The following is an 18,888-nucleotide window of genomic DNA, read 5'->3' as shown; positions in this document are numbered from 1 at the left end:
ACATTAAAAGGATAAAACTGATCTTTGAAGTCTTACTGTCATGTGTGCTAACAAACCATGGTATTCTGTTTAATTCAAGAAGTTTGACCCATACCAGATTCTCAATAAACAGAATTGTAAGGAACTCTTCAAATCACAACTGCAAGGTTCAGAAAACATATGCCATATGGCAATTCAGATGATGTACATAGAGAAATTACAACTCAGACACACGGGCTGAAAAAGTTACAGATAAACTGCCTTTCAGCAATCCTACGTAAATAAAAATACCTTACCTAAATAATCTTCCAACCACAGTATGACACTTTCAATAACAGACACGTAACAAGAGCATTTTATTACAACGAGACTAGTTCCCACCACCAAAAAACAAAGCAAAGCATGTTATGGCTTGTAAACAACTAACTACAGGCCTACATCAAAATCTGTCAAAGCCACCACTGAGTACAGGACAGCCCCAACCTAGTGTTCAACAAGGAAATAAAGTTATGCTAGGAGATACTCTGACTAAAGTTACTTCTATGATGATGTGGCTAACTGGCCACTTCACTTGAGAACTGAATTTCTTTTATGTATCAACTTTAACAGATACCAGCATCACAGGAGCAATTGGAATAATATACTTTAAGAAGGCAATGCATAAAGGGAATAACATTATGTTAGGAATTAAATTAAATCTCTGAAAATTTCATTTAAACATACTTGTAATATCTGTGCTGTGGATTTAACTGAGCAAGAAATGGGATTTACGTTCATGTACCTAGGGAGCTCTGGTTTCAGTTATTAGAAAACTATCTAAAGGTGTCATTCTTTAGTGAGATAACTAACAATTCTCACTACAATGAGCTGTCATTAGTGGAAGAAAAGAAAACACAAACACTTAGGATATTGATCAAGTGCTAAATTCAATTTTATTTTTAATAAGAAATTTCAAAGATGTATCTCTATCACTGAAAATGGCTTGATTTTCATTTATGTCAAGTTTTTCTGAAAAATTTCAATTTCAGTTAGAGTGAGTTGCATGTAGTATGTTAAAGTACAATTAGTGCAGATATTTGCACTTGAATGATGTTTATACTGGTAATTGTATGCATGGAATTAATCTAGTGTAACAAGCATTATAAGTCTTTGTGGAGAATTCAACTGTATTGATGCTTATCTGAAAGAGGCTCCCTGTGGTTGATTTTTAGGCCTGAAATGGAATAAACAGTATTGGTAATGATGAGGACAAACAACATCAACGCTATCAACAACATGCCACTGTGGCAAAAAGGAAACACTTTCATAGTACAGCTGAAGATGGAATTCTACTTAGGATTTTGCCTGGGCTGTGACCATCTGAAAGATCACATATGATGCAGGATAAAAAGTTAAGCATGAATATTGCAGAGGTATGATTTACATGGGCCACTCTTGTGTTCACTAAAATCTTTTCCCATTTTTTGGATCTCATCTTCTCAACCACTTCAGTAAGACACATTCAAGATAGCACTAATCTCATTAATGTCAATTTATTTATGCAGCACATTTAAAACAACATCAGTAATACTGTAGCCAAAGTGCTTTACAATAAAATATACAATAAACATAAATAAATTAAATAGAATGAAATGCAATTAAAAACACAATACAAATCAGCAGTAAATTGAAACAAACAAATGAATATGAGGAAGGAACCATCAGAATCACTGAAGGTCAAGGAAAGCCAGGGAATAGAATTGAGTCTTCAATCTTGTTTTAAACAGTTAAACTGAAGGTGACTCCTTAACCCTTAAACAGTCAGAACCAGCTATAGTCAGTTCCTAATGCAATTTGCCAGGATGCCAGAGCCGAGTATATTCAGCAAAGTACATTACTTGAATGCTGCAATTGGATAAAGTTGGTTTCCAGTGCAAGTTGGAAGCACGCTGAAGCCGAGTATATGCACGCAACATACATTCGGCGACGTACATTCATTGAATGCCGCAACCGGCTATAGTCGCTTCACAGAACAATTTGCCAGCACGCCAGAGATGATCAGTCAGTGCCATATATTTGTTGAGCAGCCAGCTCATGACCACCACCTGCCCAAGCAGCACTGCAGCATCACTGTCCCTGGGATTCAACCGCTGCACTAGACTAGCCTGCAAGCATCAGCGCTTATCCCACTGTGCTTGCATGTAGGCAGTTTAAGCGCAGTTGGCTCAGTGATTTACTGAATTTCATCAATGGCGTCAGTTGCACCTTGTAAATATAATAGATTGTTGCAGTAGTTTGTTTTTAAAAAGTTTTTACAGTTCATTGGCAGTGTGTAAAATGATCAATGTTGCAGTAATTGTGATGCTCTTTGCATGAAAAAAATGTGTTCCATGAAAATTTCACATTTTCTTTGTGAATTGTGACTTTACTTAAAAAGTGCAGCAAAAAGTATTTGGCGTCCAGGAGTTCATTAATCCCCAAGTATGTGGTGCTTTAATGGTTAATGTAATTAGGTAATGAATTCCACAGATGAGGTGCAGCAGCTGCAAAAGCCCTGTCCCCCTTAGTTTTGCACTTAGTATGAGGCACAACAAGAGACAACTGACAGGTAAATCTAAGCTCTCTGGATGGCTGGTGTATAACACACAATTCAGATAAATAAGTGGGAGCATACTCATGTACTAATCAATTTTGTCAATAACAGGTAGCAAGCGTAAAGAGGCTAAAATTGGAGAAACAGAATCAACCAAAAAACACGCAGCAGCATTCTGGACCAACTGTAACCTGTGTATCAGGGATTTGCTGATCCCAGAATATGATTTGCAGTAATCAAGCCAAAATAAAACATGAAAGCATGAGTAACTTTAAGATCCCAAGGAGATTAAAAAAGGCTTAACTTGGGTAAAAGACAAAGATGGAAAAAGCATCTCTTAACCACAGAATTTACCTGTTTCTCAAAATAGAGATTACTAGCAAAAATAATCCCCAGATTCCAAAAATGGGGTTTGGAATAGTCTGCGAAAGAGCCAAGGACTTCAAAACCAATTTGAGCTTTAGCAGGAGGACCAGCTATCAGCACCTCTGTTTTTAATTTATTACTTTGCAAGGACAGTAAAACAACTGAATTTGGACCGACTGTGTAGTGACTGTATCATACTGTATTTAATTCTTTGTTGTGTATGTTTCTATATTTTTTATACACATTTGAACCAATTCCACAATTTTACAGGTTTCAGTTTTTTCATTTCTTGATCGCAATTCGGAAACAACCAGTTTATAATTGCAAATGCAAGATCTACATTGCTGAGGGATTGAACCATTGTAATGTATGGAATCAGCAATGACTTTAATGAAATTCATTCATATACAAGGACTAATAGCCTTTTTGATAATTCTTCCAATATAGGACCACAAATCACTCCCCGATACAAGTCCAATGATGTGGGTGGGACTAGGATCAAAGGAATGGCCCCTTTTTTTATTGGATAAAGTACATTTTATTTTCCAAGAATGTAATATTTTATATACAAGACTAGTATTCTTTGTAAAGATTTTCATTGATGGACAAGTGCTCATCCCTATCATTAATATTATTTCACTGTGCAAAGCAAATCTTTCAGTTACACGAACACTGTGCAGCACTTCATGGCAGTTCATAGTTATTCTCATTCAATCATTTACAGGTAGCTGGAGCCAATCCTGTCATCAACATACTTACACAACTATACTTAGTAATATAGGACCAATTTTATATCAATTTGTCTTTTGAATGTGGGTAAGATACCAGATTATCTAGAGAAATACCCATGCAAACATGGGGAGAATGCTTAGATTCTGCACGAACAGTGACCAGGATAGTGTTCAAATCCAATCATCTGGAACTATGTTATGCAACTTGCATTCAATTTTGCAGTCTCTCTTACAGTGAAGAGAATTCTTTTCACTTGTGACATTTCTCTCTTAAATTAAGTTATTGGTTTAATTAATTAAATTATTGGTATGTTGGGTAGAATATAGTCATTAACTCTTCATAACTCAATGATCTTACAAGAAAGGTAGTAACAGACTTGCTTTTCCTCCTTTACCTTTTAGGAGAATAGGGCAGAAATAATCAAAGATTAATTCACAGTAATTACCTCAGAAAGAAGGGACCTGTCCAATGGAGGTACAATTATGCCATGATGGGCCACATTCCCTCTGTGGTGGCTCTGAACAGATGTTTACTGGTAACCTTGTTTAACACTGTTAGCCAGAAATTAACTAAAAAAAACTTACAGGAACCTTATAATCATGAGAACCCACACTGATAGTAGTCACATCACTGCAAGAGCAACTGCGAGATAGTTTTTCTACCAAAGTCTCCCGGAAAACATCCAACAATGACCATCTGTGCTTTTCCATGGTGACTCCAGGAGGGTGCTTTTGGAATTAAGTAAACACGAGAGTCAAGGAGACATGAATATGACAGTTATGCACAAAGATATCACACTTCAGCTCGCAGCTGTTAGCCTTGTCATGATTCCATTTTCACGCAAATACAGTCCAAAAATCAGCTAAGTTGCATACTGTCTGTAACCAACTCAAACAGGCACAACACTTTGTGGTTTTGACAGAGGCCACGCAGACTAGGTCAGCAAAGAATTAAAACTGACAGGCTCCCAAATCAAATTCCAGCTGTTTCATTAGGACATTGTGGCAAGTGGATACATCTTTCAGTAAACATTTTCACAGTTTAAAAATTTGAGGGACCTGGTTCAGCAACATGCAAATGTAGCCTCTGAACTACTTTTTCATTGACTAGAATTTACATACAGGGAAATATTTAGCTTATACTGTATGACATCCCTGTCTATTAAGACTCCAAAGATTTCATCAAAGGAGACTAACTGAGGCATTGTAGGACATTATCTCCAAATAGAGTAGAGCAAGTCCCTTTATAATAACTCTCAAATCAATTGTGATATTATAAATAAAACGAATTTGTACTGCATTAGACTAAATACTGTACTTAATCATTATGGTTCAGGTCATTTGTATATTATGTAAGCCTCTTCAATGATATCCTTGCTATGTATCTACAGGGAAAAATAATGCTATCCAAGATAGTAAGGTGGTTAGAAAAGAACATTAATAAAATATTAGTTATATATGGCAACATGGCCATATAACTAAAATTTCTTTCAGAATTTGGAATTGTACAAATACATCCAAATAAAAAAACAATCCTGCTCACTAACAGCATCATGCTTTTTCAGAAGTAGGTTACTAGTAACAGCACTGATGCTGACTATCCAATGCTCAAATTCTGATAATCATTGCATAGTACACAACTTTCTTTTGGTCGTATAACTCATTAAGTACCAAACAAACAGCAGAATGAGAAAATTATATTCTTAGGTTAAACTTTTTCACCACATCTCATAGATAATGCTTAGGTGAAGTATCTCCACCACTTCATTCATGTCATTGCAAATCAGGGAGCTTCATATTCAGGCATAGTACTCCAGCCGGGGTTCTGCCATACTACACTGAAAAGAGAGTTTAAGACAAGTCTATTCTTGCAGACACACGCATAGTAATTTCAGCTGAATAATAAAAACAAGGAAGCAAAAGAAGTTTAAAACTCAAGTATTTTTCCTCAAATGAAAAAGTATTATTATTAACATTGCTGATGGTGATCAAACAAACAAGCATCTCCTTTTTCAACTTGTTCAGGTTAAATGACAGGACATAATACAACAGTGTCAAACGGAAATAGCACTTACATAAAATGCCTGTTCTCGCAGGGAGGGGGTGTCTGGTGGACTCTGATTGTATGTGGAGAACCTCTTGTTTACAGTGCAAGATTTATTGACAGTGCTGGCAGCAGACGACTGGTCATCTTTGTCAAATGGACTAGAAGCAAAAAGGAAAAAAAAGGGTGAGGTGGGATGAAAGGTTTAAGGTTCTGCTGATAGCCATTGTAATTAAGCATTAGTTATCTCAGTACAATTTGAGCAAAGAAAGAAAACATTGATATCTTGATATAAAAGCTGGGTAAAACAGAAGACAAAGCAACAATTAAAGCAAATTCTAAAAGTGAGCAATCATAGTAAAGGTAGTTTCTTAATTATAGTGTTTGCTACTGCAGGGAGCCATAGACTATATTCTGGCACATTTTTCTGAGTATGGATCACTATTCATCCTCAATTTAAACATTTGTTGGTCCATTTCTTGCTTTGCAGTACTAAACAAAGTATGACTTTTGTAAGAGCCTTCCACACCATCATGGGTTTGCCAAACACCTTTACCTTCTGTTTTCGGCCATTCTACTCATTTAAGAAGCAAAATATAATCTTGTTCCTCTCTCTCCCAGAACTACAATGAGCAATTAATGAATATCATCTCCAACGTTCAAGGAGACAAGGGGCAAAACTACAATTTTCAACCTCAGTAATCTACCCCCAGGTCGCTTGGTAAGGTGATTAATTTTCTTTTAATAGTACAGTACTTACTTCCAAGTTACCTCTAGGCTTAGTTTGATTGTGCCCAGATCATTGATGTCAACTGCAACTGTCTGGGGGAGGGCAGCAAAGAGATCCTTTGTCTCACAGGAGACATTCCCGACCACTACATGATTGGCTAGGCTTTTCAATTCCGTCACCTGCAATTAATCCATTTACAATGTTTTTCGATTAGTTTTTCCAGCATTCAATCCACAGAGAGAAAATTTAACAAAGAGCTCTACAGGGATCAATATAGATTATGATACCATAAATTACTTTAGTCTTTTAAATGAAAACTGATCTATAGGGCATGCTCTAATACAAATGTCTACAGGGCACTCAAGTAGCCAGCTGCTACAAATGTAACAGACTGCGACACTAGTAAACTTATGTTATAAACTGCTTCATTTATCAAAGAGGTGGTGCATTTAACTTTTATAAAACTTGAAGAAAAAAATATACATACTGGATCATCAAGTAAGTTAAAATGTCCAGCTAGGGTTTGGTCAGTGATATAACTGCACGCATGACTCACATTTCTTAAACTTTCACCTCTAATACACAACACACGATTCAGACTAATACTCAAACACCTGAAATTGATGGAAAAGATCCAACCAGGTCTAAAGATGATCTGACTTCTATTAGGGAGAGCCACAACAAAGATGATCACCTTGATAGAAAGGAACTCTGTGATGAGGGGCAAGAAAACCATTTCCTCACTGTCCCAGACCTGCTTTCCATTAACTTCAATTCTGCCCCGTAGCTTCCATCTTTGACGCCCATATTTCATAAAGATCTATATTGAAAGAAACGAAAAGATATGGAGGACTTGTTTTTACTATTTGTCCTTTCAACAAAAGGCTAAATTTAGCTATTAATAAAGATTGTACATAGACTTCCATTATTATAACTCTCATTTGAAAGTATTATAAAAAAAAAATTACTAGTAAATCAGACATTCAAGGAATCAAATAACCCAGCTCAAATAGACTATTACATGTTGCAACATTTCGTATTCTAATCTAAGTATTAATATTTAAACAAATAAACCTACATTATGGTGACATTTCAGATCTTTTAATTTAAAAACAACCTCACATTAAGTTTAAATGTCTATAGCATTCGCTGGCTCATTCTCAAGATACAATCCTATGCTAATAATATCATTGTGACAAGGTTATTAAGAGTTTTTTTCTTTTGTGATTTCAGTGATAAGAGATGTAGGATGTTTGGAAAGCAGAGATGGAAAATACTTCAGAATATCTAGTATAAGCCTAAATTCATAAAGTGAAATATAAAAGGAGGACACTGTTGAATTAAACTGCGTTAGACAGACAGAGATAGGAATGAAATGCGCAGAATTCACAAAATTAAATTTGCTTAGACTACATGAAGAAACACTTAAAGCCATTATATTTAGCTTTATTCTACCCTTTATCCATCTATAAAGAGAAAAAATCTTTACCTCATATTGATCTCCAGCACACAGTCGTGCAAATCCTGCAAGACCTTAAAAATAGTAAATCAAAGTTTAAGAAAATAAGCCAAAACTCCATTTAAAGTTAAATCTGAAGTCCTTTGGAGAAAATTTGGACTTTGTTTCCTAATTAAAAACATTTGTGGCTAACTATCAATCTATGTTATACATATAAATAACTTATCCTTCATTATCTCTATATGTCATTAAATGTGCATATGGTTAAAGCCTAAACTGCCCTGATTCAAGCAAAAGCACATAAAACCATACGTAGCTGCAGTGTAACAACTTTTTTCTTAATCTAAACAAAGATTTTGCATTTTTTCTATCTCTGAATGCTTCTAAACTCTGCATAATTCAGCACTCGGGCATTTTTTACAAAAAATTAACGTTTTGAGATCTCTCTGGATCCTGACCTGGTTTCTTTACATTCAATAAACATTTATGCTTATTAAGAGTCTTCCTGTTTATGAAAATGGAAACATTCCCATGCTGATTGGAATGAGCTATTCTGAGACATAATGAACATGAAAAGCAAAGTTAGGACTTAACATAACTAATTTCGTAAGCTCAAAGTTATGCTAGAAATTGAATCTAAAAACAGGCAGCATAGAATTCAATTTTCAAAATTAAAAAATGACTTATCGTAACATTACATTGGTCTTCTATATTTATCACTTTATTTATTTTAAACACTTTAACTATGGTCTTAATACACAAACCTAGATCATTTAAAATCTGCTTTTCATATTGGTATACTGCATCCCACAGAGGAAAATGCAATCCCCCTCATTCAAATTTGGAAAGAGACAGTAATCATAAGTGGCCAAGTCTGGAGAATAAGGTAGGTGTAATCTTTCTGAACCCACAATTCTGCAGAGAAGCCTTTGCAATTTGAGCAGCAAGATAGAGGCTGCTATTATTCTAAGCACATCTTACCAGTTTTAGTGTTGTTACATTGGTTATCTTCATATCTTTATGAAGTGACTTTAAAATACTATTAATGGTATATAAAGCTCTAAATAATCTTGCTTCTTCCTATTTGTACTGCCTATTCTCCTACATTCTAAGTTGTAACTTTAGATCATCTTATACCGGTCTGCTCATTATTCCAAGAGACAAACATAAAGCAAGTGGTCATGCAGCCTTTACTTGTAATGTACCAAAAATCTGGAATGCTTTACCAATAGAGATGCCAGGCTGACACTGTAGATCATTTTAAAAAAACTCCTAAAAACCCACCATTTTAATTTAGCTTTTTTTGTAACTACATTTTAGTTTAACTTTTAATAAACCACATACAGTATGCACAAAATTTCCATACTCTTCGATGAACTTGCAATAAATTGTCTGTTTTCTTTAATGGGTTTTCTGTGGTGTTTCTTCAGCTTAACTGGAGTTTTTAAGCTTAATCTGATCACCCTGGCCAACTGACCATACCATTGGGCTGTCATTTAGAGACTTGAAACAAATTCTATATTTAACGACTATTTCTTTTAATTAAATATCTCTCTTATGTAAGAGTGCATTATTTATTTATGTATACTATTATGCATTATTATTCTTATCTAATTTTGATTTTCTTTGTATGCAACTGCTTTTTGAATTCTTGTAAAGCACTTTGAGCTGTATCACTTGTACGAAAATGTGTTGCAGAAGTATGTTGTTAAACAGATGGAAGGTTAGGGGGTGGTTAGATGGTCAAAAGCCTTCCTTGCCATTATTTCTCATTTGACTGTGATAAATACTATACAGCATTATTAGCAGGTTATGTGGTTCTTTTAATTTTGACCTGGACTACCACTTTGAAACTTATTTATTAGTTAACATAATCTTGGTGGCGCTGGTTTGGGTTTATGAAACACTTTGGTGCTGAAGAATCACAATATTTCCATTATTTTGGATATTGGGATATATTTATCCCAGTTATTTCGGATACTGGGGCATATTAATGCATCCATGTTTTAATTGCACATTTTCCCCCAGTATAAATGCATTAACTCAATATTCTTCTTATAACATTTGTAGTGCTTCTTTATTTCAGTTGTCAACATTCTGGTCATCTAAAAGAAAAGATGTTCCTCATCTTTAACGGTTCATAAAACAAATAGGTTCAAATAACCTATAACCAATCACTATATCATCTCCTGTCTCAAGTCATTCTTCAAATCTCAAAGACAATTTGGTCAATGGTGACAAAATTTTCTTCTGTTATTGTCACCCAAAGCTTGGGAAACCTTAGGACACCTTAGAGACATTACATCATGGCACTATTCTGCAAACAATAAATCAATTGCAGCACATGAAGGGGACTGAGAGGGATAAATGTTGACATAAAAATTTACATTTATTCATCTGGCCAACGCTTTTATCAAAAGTGACTTATAAATTTTGAGATTAAAATTGGTTACACTAGGGGGCTCTGCCCCCTGCTTGCCAACCCCTGTGTCTGGTTAATCAGATATACAATTTTAAAAGCTTTTTTTTTTTCCTTTGGAATTGTTTCAATTTCATTTTTTGCACTTTTAGTTTAAAGCTTCATTAAAAACAATATTTGGAATGACCTTTTCTTCAAGATCGCAATGAATTTTGATTCCGTTTTTGGAGACACATTGGACAACACAACATATAACTGCCTGTCAGTAAATATTGTTTCTGTTTCTCTAATAAATAATCCAACTTTTTCTAATATTTATCCCTTTGATTTGTTAATTGTCATAGCAAAAGCTATTCTCACGGTAAGCTGTATAAACATTTTAATATGAATGGCATATCAAGATCTCCTTTGGTGTCTAATGTTATTTGCAGCATATATACAGTACCTTTCTTGTCGCCTGTTAAAATTTGCATCGCTTCTCTGTGATCATAAATATATACCTGACCGAATTGTGTTTTCTTTGAAATTAAACTTGTTGTTGCTTTAAATGTTGCGGGACCACAGATTCTCATAGTATATGGTCCATTATTGTGTAAATCTACATTTTGTGCATTGAATGATGCGAAGGCAAAAAGACTTTGTTTTCTGCTCATTGCCTTTTATTTCTGACCTCGCTATGTCCTGCTATTTCTTCAATTACACCTGGTCCTGATGATTAATTTCCTTTTGTTTGCGCTAATGCGATCTTTACTATCTTTTTTTTGATACTGTAGTGACTGACGTAAAAAAGTATCACAAAAGTTTTACTTGAACAATCGCCAACTTCGTAACCCCAAACACAACTTTCTAGCACCCTCTCCAACCCCTCATCCCCCAGGTCTCGCACCTCCCCTTACTGCATCAATCAATACCCTGTTATCAGTCTTCCGTGCTGTACTCCGCCATCCCTCAATCGGACCTAACAGTCACTTAAAACAAAAAAGGCTTCAACCTGTCTGGGACGCTACAATACTTTCGAATTTTACTGCTTTCATATTCTTTACCTTTCTCTGCATGTGTATCACACCATTGTTTGTTTGAGTCTTTCGAATTTCACTGCTTTTATAATCTCTTATCTGCCTTTTTTTTCTCTCAAATGCTTTTGGGTCTCTTTTCTCCACGCGGCTCTTTCTTCTTTGCTTAGTCGTTGACGTTTCATCTAGAACATATTGTCCTTATAAGCTTTATATGTGCTGAGAGCACAGGATCTATGGGTGCTACGTGCCTTTAAACGACTGAGTGTTTTGCTAGCCGTGCTCTTATTTGATATTGTTTGCGTCTCGCAGGTTTTTTAAGTGTCTTCCGAGATCCTCCGAGAAGATCACGTCTCATCACCCCGCTTTTCCTTTCCAGGATTTTTTTTTTTTTATAATAGAGAGATTTGTTTTACCAATTGGAGAACAGGCAGGTGAAGTGACTTGCTCAGGGACACACAGTGCCAGTGGTAGAATTTGAACCCACAACCTTGTGGTTTGAAGGCCAAAGCATTAACTATTGCGCCACACTAAATCCCCAAATGATTTTTTGTTCTCAAAACATCCCCAGTGTGTAGATATGTATACAGTTAATGATGCACTGATTAAATAGCCAGAGATTAGAAGCAACTTTTTTTCCCCACTTTAGGCATAGTAGATTGAAAAATCACCAATAATTTAAACAATTTTAAAAGACAAATAAGAACAGCCTCCATACTGAGACAACCTGCAGCTTGAATCTGGTTTCCTATACCTTTAGAGAACATAGCATTTTGTGAAGGGCTTGAGTTGCAAAATACAGGCTCATTTCAACAATAAGTCTGCTGTAAATCTTTTGTTAATTTATTTTGTAGAAACAGCCTTTAGTAATAAAGAAAATTAGTTAGAAGAAATACTCTTTCGTGTAGCATTGTTGCATCCAGATATAAGCAAAGATTTTTAGTTAAGCAGATGGCTTTTTGGGATTCAGTCGATTGCCAGAAGATTTTAAGTATGGAAGATGGCTCAGCAATAAAGTGGTGTATATGGGGCTTTTAGAAATGTTTCAGTTAAACAATTTTTATTTGATGTAGTGTAGTATATTAATAGATTAACACTAACTGGCAAATTATTTTGAAATTTTCAATAAAAGCTTCTATACTTTTGTAGATAAACTTCTGCAAGAACTGACCAATATAACTTTTAAATTCTGTTCATTTTGACAAGCACTATTCCAAAGAACACAGGTGCAAGTCACTTTAAGGATGCCCAAATCATAAACAGTTTGAGTCACAGCAAATAGAAGTGAGAAGTGAGCATGCAACAGAAGACAAACATAGTGTGAAAAATGACTTGCTAGAAGGAGTAAGGAGTTTTGCCTGCAGTATTGAAAATTAGCTTATGTACTTGTATGACAAACTGTTAATACTCAATGTACACATATGTTATGCATGGGAACAAAGTATTATGTTATACTGAATATTTATGCCATGTGAGGCATACACATGTAAGATCACAATTTTCCTGTCAATATTATTTGATCTTTTACACTTTATTCAGTCAAGAAAAATAAATAAATAAATAAAAACTCTTACAAATATAGATGAAAACTTTAAAAGACCTTTCATTTCAGATACATTTCAAGTTTGAAGATTCAAAATAATAAATAATAAATAATAAATAAACAGACATGACTAAGTGAAACACAGGAAGGAGGTGTGTAAACTGGGATTAATCTCCAGATCCTCTTAGCAATTGACACTACAGTCAAATGGTTTCATAGCAAAGACTGAACTAGGACACTGAAAAAATAAACCCTATTTCCTAAACATACTAAACTTCCTGTTTTGATAAAGAGTACTGAGGTATGTTATAGGAGGTGCAGCAGGGGTGTCTGTGATGTCTTAAGTGTAGATGAACCCTCGCTTCCTGAAACTAATGTGTCATGTGGCATACTGCAAAAAAGCTTTTACTTTTCACCAGATGTTTCCTTTTTAATCTGTCCTTCTAATCTTTCTGCATTTGCCCAAGACTTCAGAAAATACAAGCAGTGTCACCCAGTTGTTAGGGCTTTAGACTTCAAATCATGAGGTTGTAGGTTCAAATCCCACCACTGACACTGTGTGACCCTGAGTAAGTCACTTCACTGGCCTGTTTGGAAAATCAAAAGAAATGAAAGTAATCCATCCATTGGCCAACCCGCTATATCCTAACACAGGGTCATGGGGGTCTGCTAGAGCCAATCCCAGCCAATACAGGGCGCAAGGCAGGAACAAATCCCTGGGCAGGGCGCCAGCCCACTGCAGAAAGTAATTGTATCTCAAATGTTGTAAGTTGCTTTTGGCCAAATAAATGCATGTATCTATCCATCCATCCTCTTCTGCTTATCCGAGTTCAGGTCACGGGGGCAGCAGCTTAAGCAGAGAGGCCCAGACTTCCCTCTCCCCGGCCACTTCTTCTAGCTCTTTCGGGAGAATCCCAAGGCGTTCCCAGGCCAGCCGGAAGACATAGTCCCTCCAGCGTGTCCTGGGTCTTCCCCGGGGCCTCCTCCCGGTTGGACGTGCCCAGAACACCTCACCAGGGAGGCGTTCAGGAGGCATCCTGATCAGATGCCCGAGCCACCTCATGGTCTTGGATTTGGAGGTGCTGATTCCCATCCCAGCTGCTTCACATTCAGCTGCAAACCGATTCAGAGAGAGCTGAACATCACAGCCTGATGAAGCAAACAGGACATCATCATCTGCAAAAAGAAATGACCCAATCCTGAGTCCACCAAACTGGACCCCCTCAACACCTTGACTGCGCCTATAAATTCTGTCCATAAAAGTTATGAACAGAATCGGTGACAAAGGGCAGCCCTGGCGGAGTCCAACTCTCACTGGAAACAGACTTGACTTACTGCCGGCAATGCAGACCAAGCTCTGACACTGGTTGTACAAGGACCGAACAGCTCTTATCGGGGGTCTGGTACTCCATACTCCCGGAGCACCCCCCCACAGGATTCCCCGAGGGACACGGTCGAACGCACTGATACAACTGAATTTGAACACAAATTTGTTTCTATAATAAAATCTACAGGCAATACAGTACCAAGACAACTATGTCAAGCAATGTTCACCTGTTAATGAAATCCAACCAAAAAGAGAAAATCATTTTAAAGAATTTACCATCATGTTATCATACAGCCAAAAAAAAAAAAAAAAAAGATATATACCTTTCATCTTCACATGGAATTCACCAAGCTGATTTTCAAGTTCATTTTCTAATATGCACATGCTCTGTAATAATATGTAGAGAGAGACAAAGAATGGGATCATGAGGGTCCAAAAAATTAGAGGATTTACATTTAAATATATATTCAACAGAACAACATGTAAAATACATTTCTAAAAACAAGGCATTCTCACTACAAAAACCAAATAAATATACTGCAATTGTTACAATTATTTATTCCTACAACACAAAACTGTCTCTACATCACAATGTATTAGTTATACTTTTGCCTGGCATAAACTTAAATTAAGATAGTATTTATAAACTCCTCCTTCTCCTTATACATTCACTGCTTACAAAATAAAAAATATAAACTTTGCTTAATGTCAAAATGTAGTGTTGCATGTGCTTACCTCCTTAATGGAAGTCAAAAATACTTAAAGGTAACAAAGTCATTTCACACTGCTCATTTTTGTTTAGAGACAAATTAATACCTCATTATAAGGACAAATCATCAGAAAAATATTTGCTCACAAAAGACGATTATGACCCATTCCACTAATCAAGAAAGGATCATGCAGAGAAACATTTCTACCATTAAAAAGTCTGATCAGTGCAACAGATTTAGTCCTGCTGTTACCTCTGTATACTCCCTGTATCCTTTGTTAGCTTCTGCCAAGCTCTCACGTGCCTCTTTGCTGCCTGGGGATGCTGTGTATGCCTTCACCATTTTATTAGCTCCATCCCGGAGTCTACGCTTCATGCAGTAAGCCTCATAAAGTTCATCAATCTGAGATAAAAAAAAGCACACCATAACATTGAAGGTACATACATGTATTGAGAATTATAAAGTAGGTTATGTCTTCATACTGTGGATGAGGTATTCGGTCAAATTACCAAATATCCAAGCAACAAAGCTTGATGGACCAAATCAGTTAGACTTATAATGTTTAAAAAAAAATATTGTTTATACTCCTACAATAACTAGGAAAGATTATATTCTCCATTTTAGCATTACCAGTATGCCAATAACAAAGATAAATTATGTCTTCAAGTGCAAAAGTTTCAGTTTCTGATACAGTGATCCCTCACTATATCGCGCTTCGACTTTCGCGGCTTCACTCCATCGCGGATTTTAAATGTAAGCATATCTAAATATATATCACAAATTTTTCGCTGGTTCGCAGATTTCTGCGGACAATGGGTCTTTCAATGTATGGTACATGCTTCCTCAGTTTGTTTGCCCAGTTGATTTCATACTAGGGACGCTATTGGCAGATGGCTGAGAAGCTACCCAATCAGAGCACATATTACGTATTAAATAAAACTCCTCAATGATATACGATATGCTTCCCGCACAGTGCTTCGCACATTTAAATGCTCTAACAGCCCGTATTGATTCTTCATTGTTTGCTTTTCTCTGTCTCTCTCACTCTCTCTGACATTCTCTGCTTCTGACAGAGGGGGTGTGAGTTTGCTTAGAAGATAAGGACGCTCCTCTAAAAAATGCTACCTTCACATTAATCCCTTCATTGTGCCGCTTTATCGCGGTGCTTGCATACTTAAAAGCGCAACAGCTCTATTGATTTTTACTTGTTTACTTTACTCTCTCTCTCTCTCTCTCTCTCTGACATTCTCCGCTCCTGACACGCACCTTGAAGAGGAAGATACGTTTGCATTCTTTTAATTCTGAGAAAGAACTGTCATATCTGTCTTGTCATGGAGCACAGTTTAAACTTTTGGCTAAAGGGTGTTATTTCATGTCTAGAGGGCTCTAATAATGTTAAAAAACGTATTTAGAAGGTTGTAAACATGTTTTCAATGCTCTAATGCAAAAATATTAGATTTATAAATAAAGAATCCTACTTCGTAGAAATTCATTTATCTGTCTGGAGCGGATTAACCACGATAAACGAGGGTTCTGGAACGCAACCACCGCGATCGAGGAGGGATTACTGTACATTGTCCTTCTATAAGAAGAGAAATGTGAGCTACACAAAATTCACCTAAACACTTCAAGCAGGAATTTAAGTTTTCATCACTTTAATCTTCCTAGCTGTCCAAAATTAAGTAATCATCCTGGTTAATGTATTTTTTTTATCTCAGCAACAGAAAAGATTTACTCTATTTACCAACACTCTATTGATGAATCATGATAGCAGCAGCTCTCTAACTACCCAAGCCAGAAATTCTTATGTGTATTTGGAATTGCTGTTTATTATATTAATATTTTTCTTGAGCTTCTGTAACTAAGCATTTCACTACAATTTGCACTGTGTGCACAACTGTATAAAACAAATAAAGCTTGATTCGATTTCAATTTTAACATTCTCAAACAGCAAATTCTCACAAATGTAATAATTAATTTGGCAGCGGTCATATATAAAGAAGACAATAAACACAATGTGTAAATGATATCTTGCTTATCATGAATTTGTTTTCTTTATCTGCATTTTTGGTCACAAACACCCTGAAACCTCAAATGGTATTGGGTTTCCTCTTTCTTCATTGCATTCATCTTCAGTTTTCCCACTTTATAATCAATGCTTTTGAGTGAAAACCTTCTGCTGCGACAAATAAAACAACATAGCTGTATGAAGCAATGTATAAACATTATATTGTCAAATTATCAATTTAAAAGATTACAGCCAAAAAATGCTTTAGAAAGAAAAATGGTGCAAAGATTAATGGCAATAAAGAAATGGACCGGCACATGCCTGATTATGTTAAATTATCTATCAGGTAAAATTGCCTCAGAAAGCCTCCTAACATTTGTAATAGGACATAAGGACAAGAATTTATTATAAAGTACAAATTGAGCATAAGACCATATGATTGGATACATAGGGAATTCAATAGCCAAGAATTATGTGTATGATATTTATTTATTAAAAGCTAACTCACTTAAGTAAGGCTACAAATGATGCAACATTTAAATTGTTTAACAAATTAACTTTTACATTTGTCCTTGATTTTGTTTAAATTACCCCAAAATAAAAACTTACTGGAAGAGGACAAAATTTACTTTTGTGGGCCACACGTTTAGTAAAAAAAGTAAAATAATGGCTGTGAAGTATACATGCAGTGTTTTTATAATATGGAAAATAATGTAAAAAGATAGTTATTCAGTGTTTTCAGCTCAAGCCTTCAACTGGTGAAGTATGTGTCTTGTTTGCCCAGTATTTAACACTGGATATAGTTTTGCAGTGCTGTCTGCTAGCTACTGAGAATGCCTCCACACTAGCTGAGCAAGATCATGCGACTGTCTTTGTGTACACACATTTACGATTCAGATCTCCTCCATTCCTGTCAACTGCACAGGAGCCAACAGTGTACAATAACAATATGATCAGACAAAGCTGGTTATAAAAGTCTTAAAATCAGATATTTATGAATACATTAGGTAAAATAAGCAATCAAATTAAGCAAATCAATGACTAGTGTAATAATTACAAAGCTAGTCAGGCTTGAAGTGCACAATTATCAAGTGCATACTCATAATAGGTTTTATAGAGTATGTATTACAATTTTAAAGGGTAAGGGTAAAAAAAACACAAACAAAAACCACATAAAACAGAAGTTGGCAGTTATTACCAATGTACCTTGCTTAGGTGAAATTCCAACCGGCGCATGAATCTTTCAATAGATTTGACTTGCTGTGAAAAAACAAAGTATCAAGTTTAGCCTACTTCTCTCTAACAAAAATACCAATGCACACATAATACAATTTCCCAAAAGTCCTCTCCTTCCATTACAACTGAACTTCTCAAGCAATGCAAATGAAAAATTACAATCTTTTTTAAGATTCTTTCTCATGCTCACCATTCCTTTAGTTGAAGGATAATTTTCATAAAAATATTTTGTGATTCTTAATATTTCAGAAATTATAAAACTTAAGGCTCAAAACATAATTGTAACACAAAATTGTACCCCATGGAAATTCAATTCTGTATTATAATGAATGAAGCCAACGTGTAGGAGGCTGTATTACAGTGCACACATTTTCAAAACACTTTGCAATGAGTGTTCCATTAATATGGATGGAGGTGCAGCAAATAATTACCAAAACAAAAGATAAAAATCAACCCCAAAAACATGAAAGTATGGAGGAATTAGAATGTTAGAATAAAACGGAGTAGTAGACAAAAGAAACAAACAGAAAAAATAAAAAAATTAGTGAATGTAAAGTAAAGAAGGAGCTTTAGTGAAACCAACTGCAAACCTCATAGAACCCCCTAGGTAATGCATCTCACCTTATCCAACTCATACAAGAACCCCTGTAATAAAACAAAGATAAGCACTAGTTAAAATGATGATTGTAACAGGACTTCAAATTTTCTTGCTTTAATCAACAAACCACTACAATACTGTTTACGGTTAACA

General features: G+C 35.5%; 1 protein-coding gene across 6 annotated transcripts in view; it reads right to left on the bottom strand.

The window, feature by feature from the left end:
• ripor1 (RHO family interacting cell polarization regulator 1) overlaps window positions 1–18,888 on the bottom strand; it is a 303,026-nt gene that overhangs the window by 79,534 nt on the left and 204,604 nt on the right. For 5 of the 6 annotated variants that reach the window (XM_039763032.1, XM_039763030.1, XM_039763028.1 and 2 more), the window contains 9 exons: window positions 18,759–18,782; window positions 18,108–18,161; window positions 15,146–15,295; window positions 14,507–14,570; window positions 7,912–7,955; window positions 7,117–7,242; window positions 6,453–6,601; window positions 5,724–5,853; window positions 4,234–4,377 (listed from right to left, as the gene is read on the bottom strand). In XM_039763032.1, the coding sequence (XP_039618966.1) occupies window positions 4,234–4,377; window positions 5,724–5,853; window positions 6,453–6,601; window positions 7,117–7,242; window positions 7,912–7,955; window positions 14,507–14,570; window positions 15,146–15,295; window positions 18,108–18,161; window positions 18,759–18,782 (885 nt within the window). The remainder of the gene's footprint in view (window positions 1–4,233; window positions 4,378–5,723; window positions 5,854–6,452; window positions 6,602–7,116; window positions 7,243–7,911; window positions 7,956–14,506; window positions 14,571–15,145; window positions 15,296–18,107; window positions 18,162–18,758; window positions 18,783–18,888) is intronic. The other variant, XM_039763033.1, reaches the window with a different exon arrangement.

This window comes from Polypterus senegalus, chromosome 9 (genome assembly GCF_016835505.1).
Source record: "Polypterus senegalus isolate Bchr_013 chromosome 9, ASM1683550v1, whole genome shotgun sequence".
NCBI lineage: Eukaryota > Metazoa > Chordata > Cladistia > Polypteriformes > Polypteridae > Polypterus > Polypterus senegalus.
Note: the sequence above shows the minus strand (reverse complement) of the source record. Positions and strands in the feature narration are given on the sequence as shown.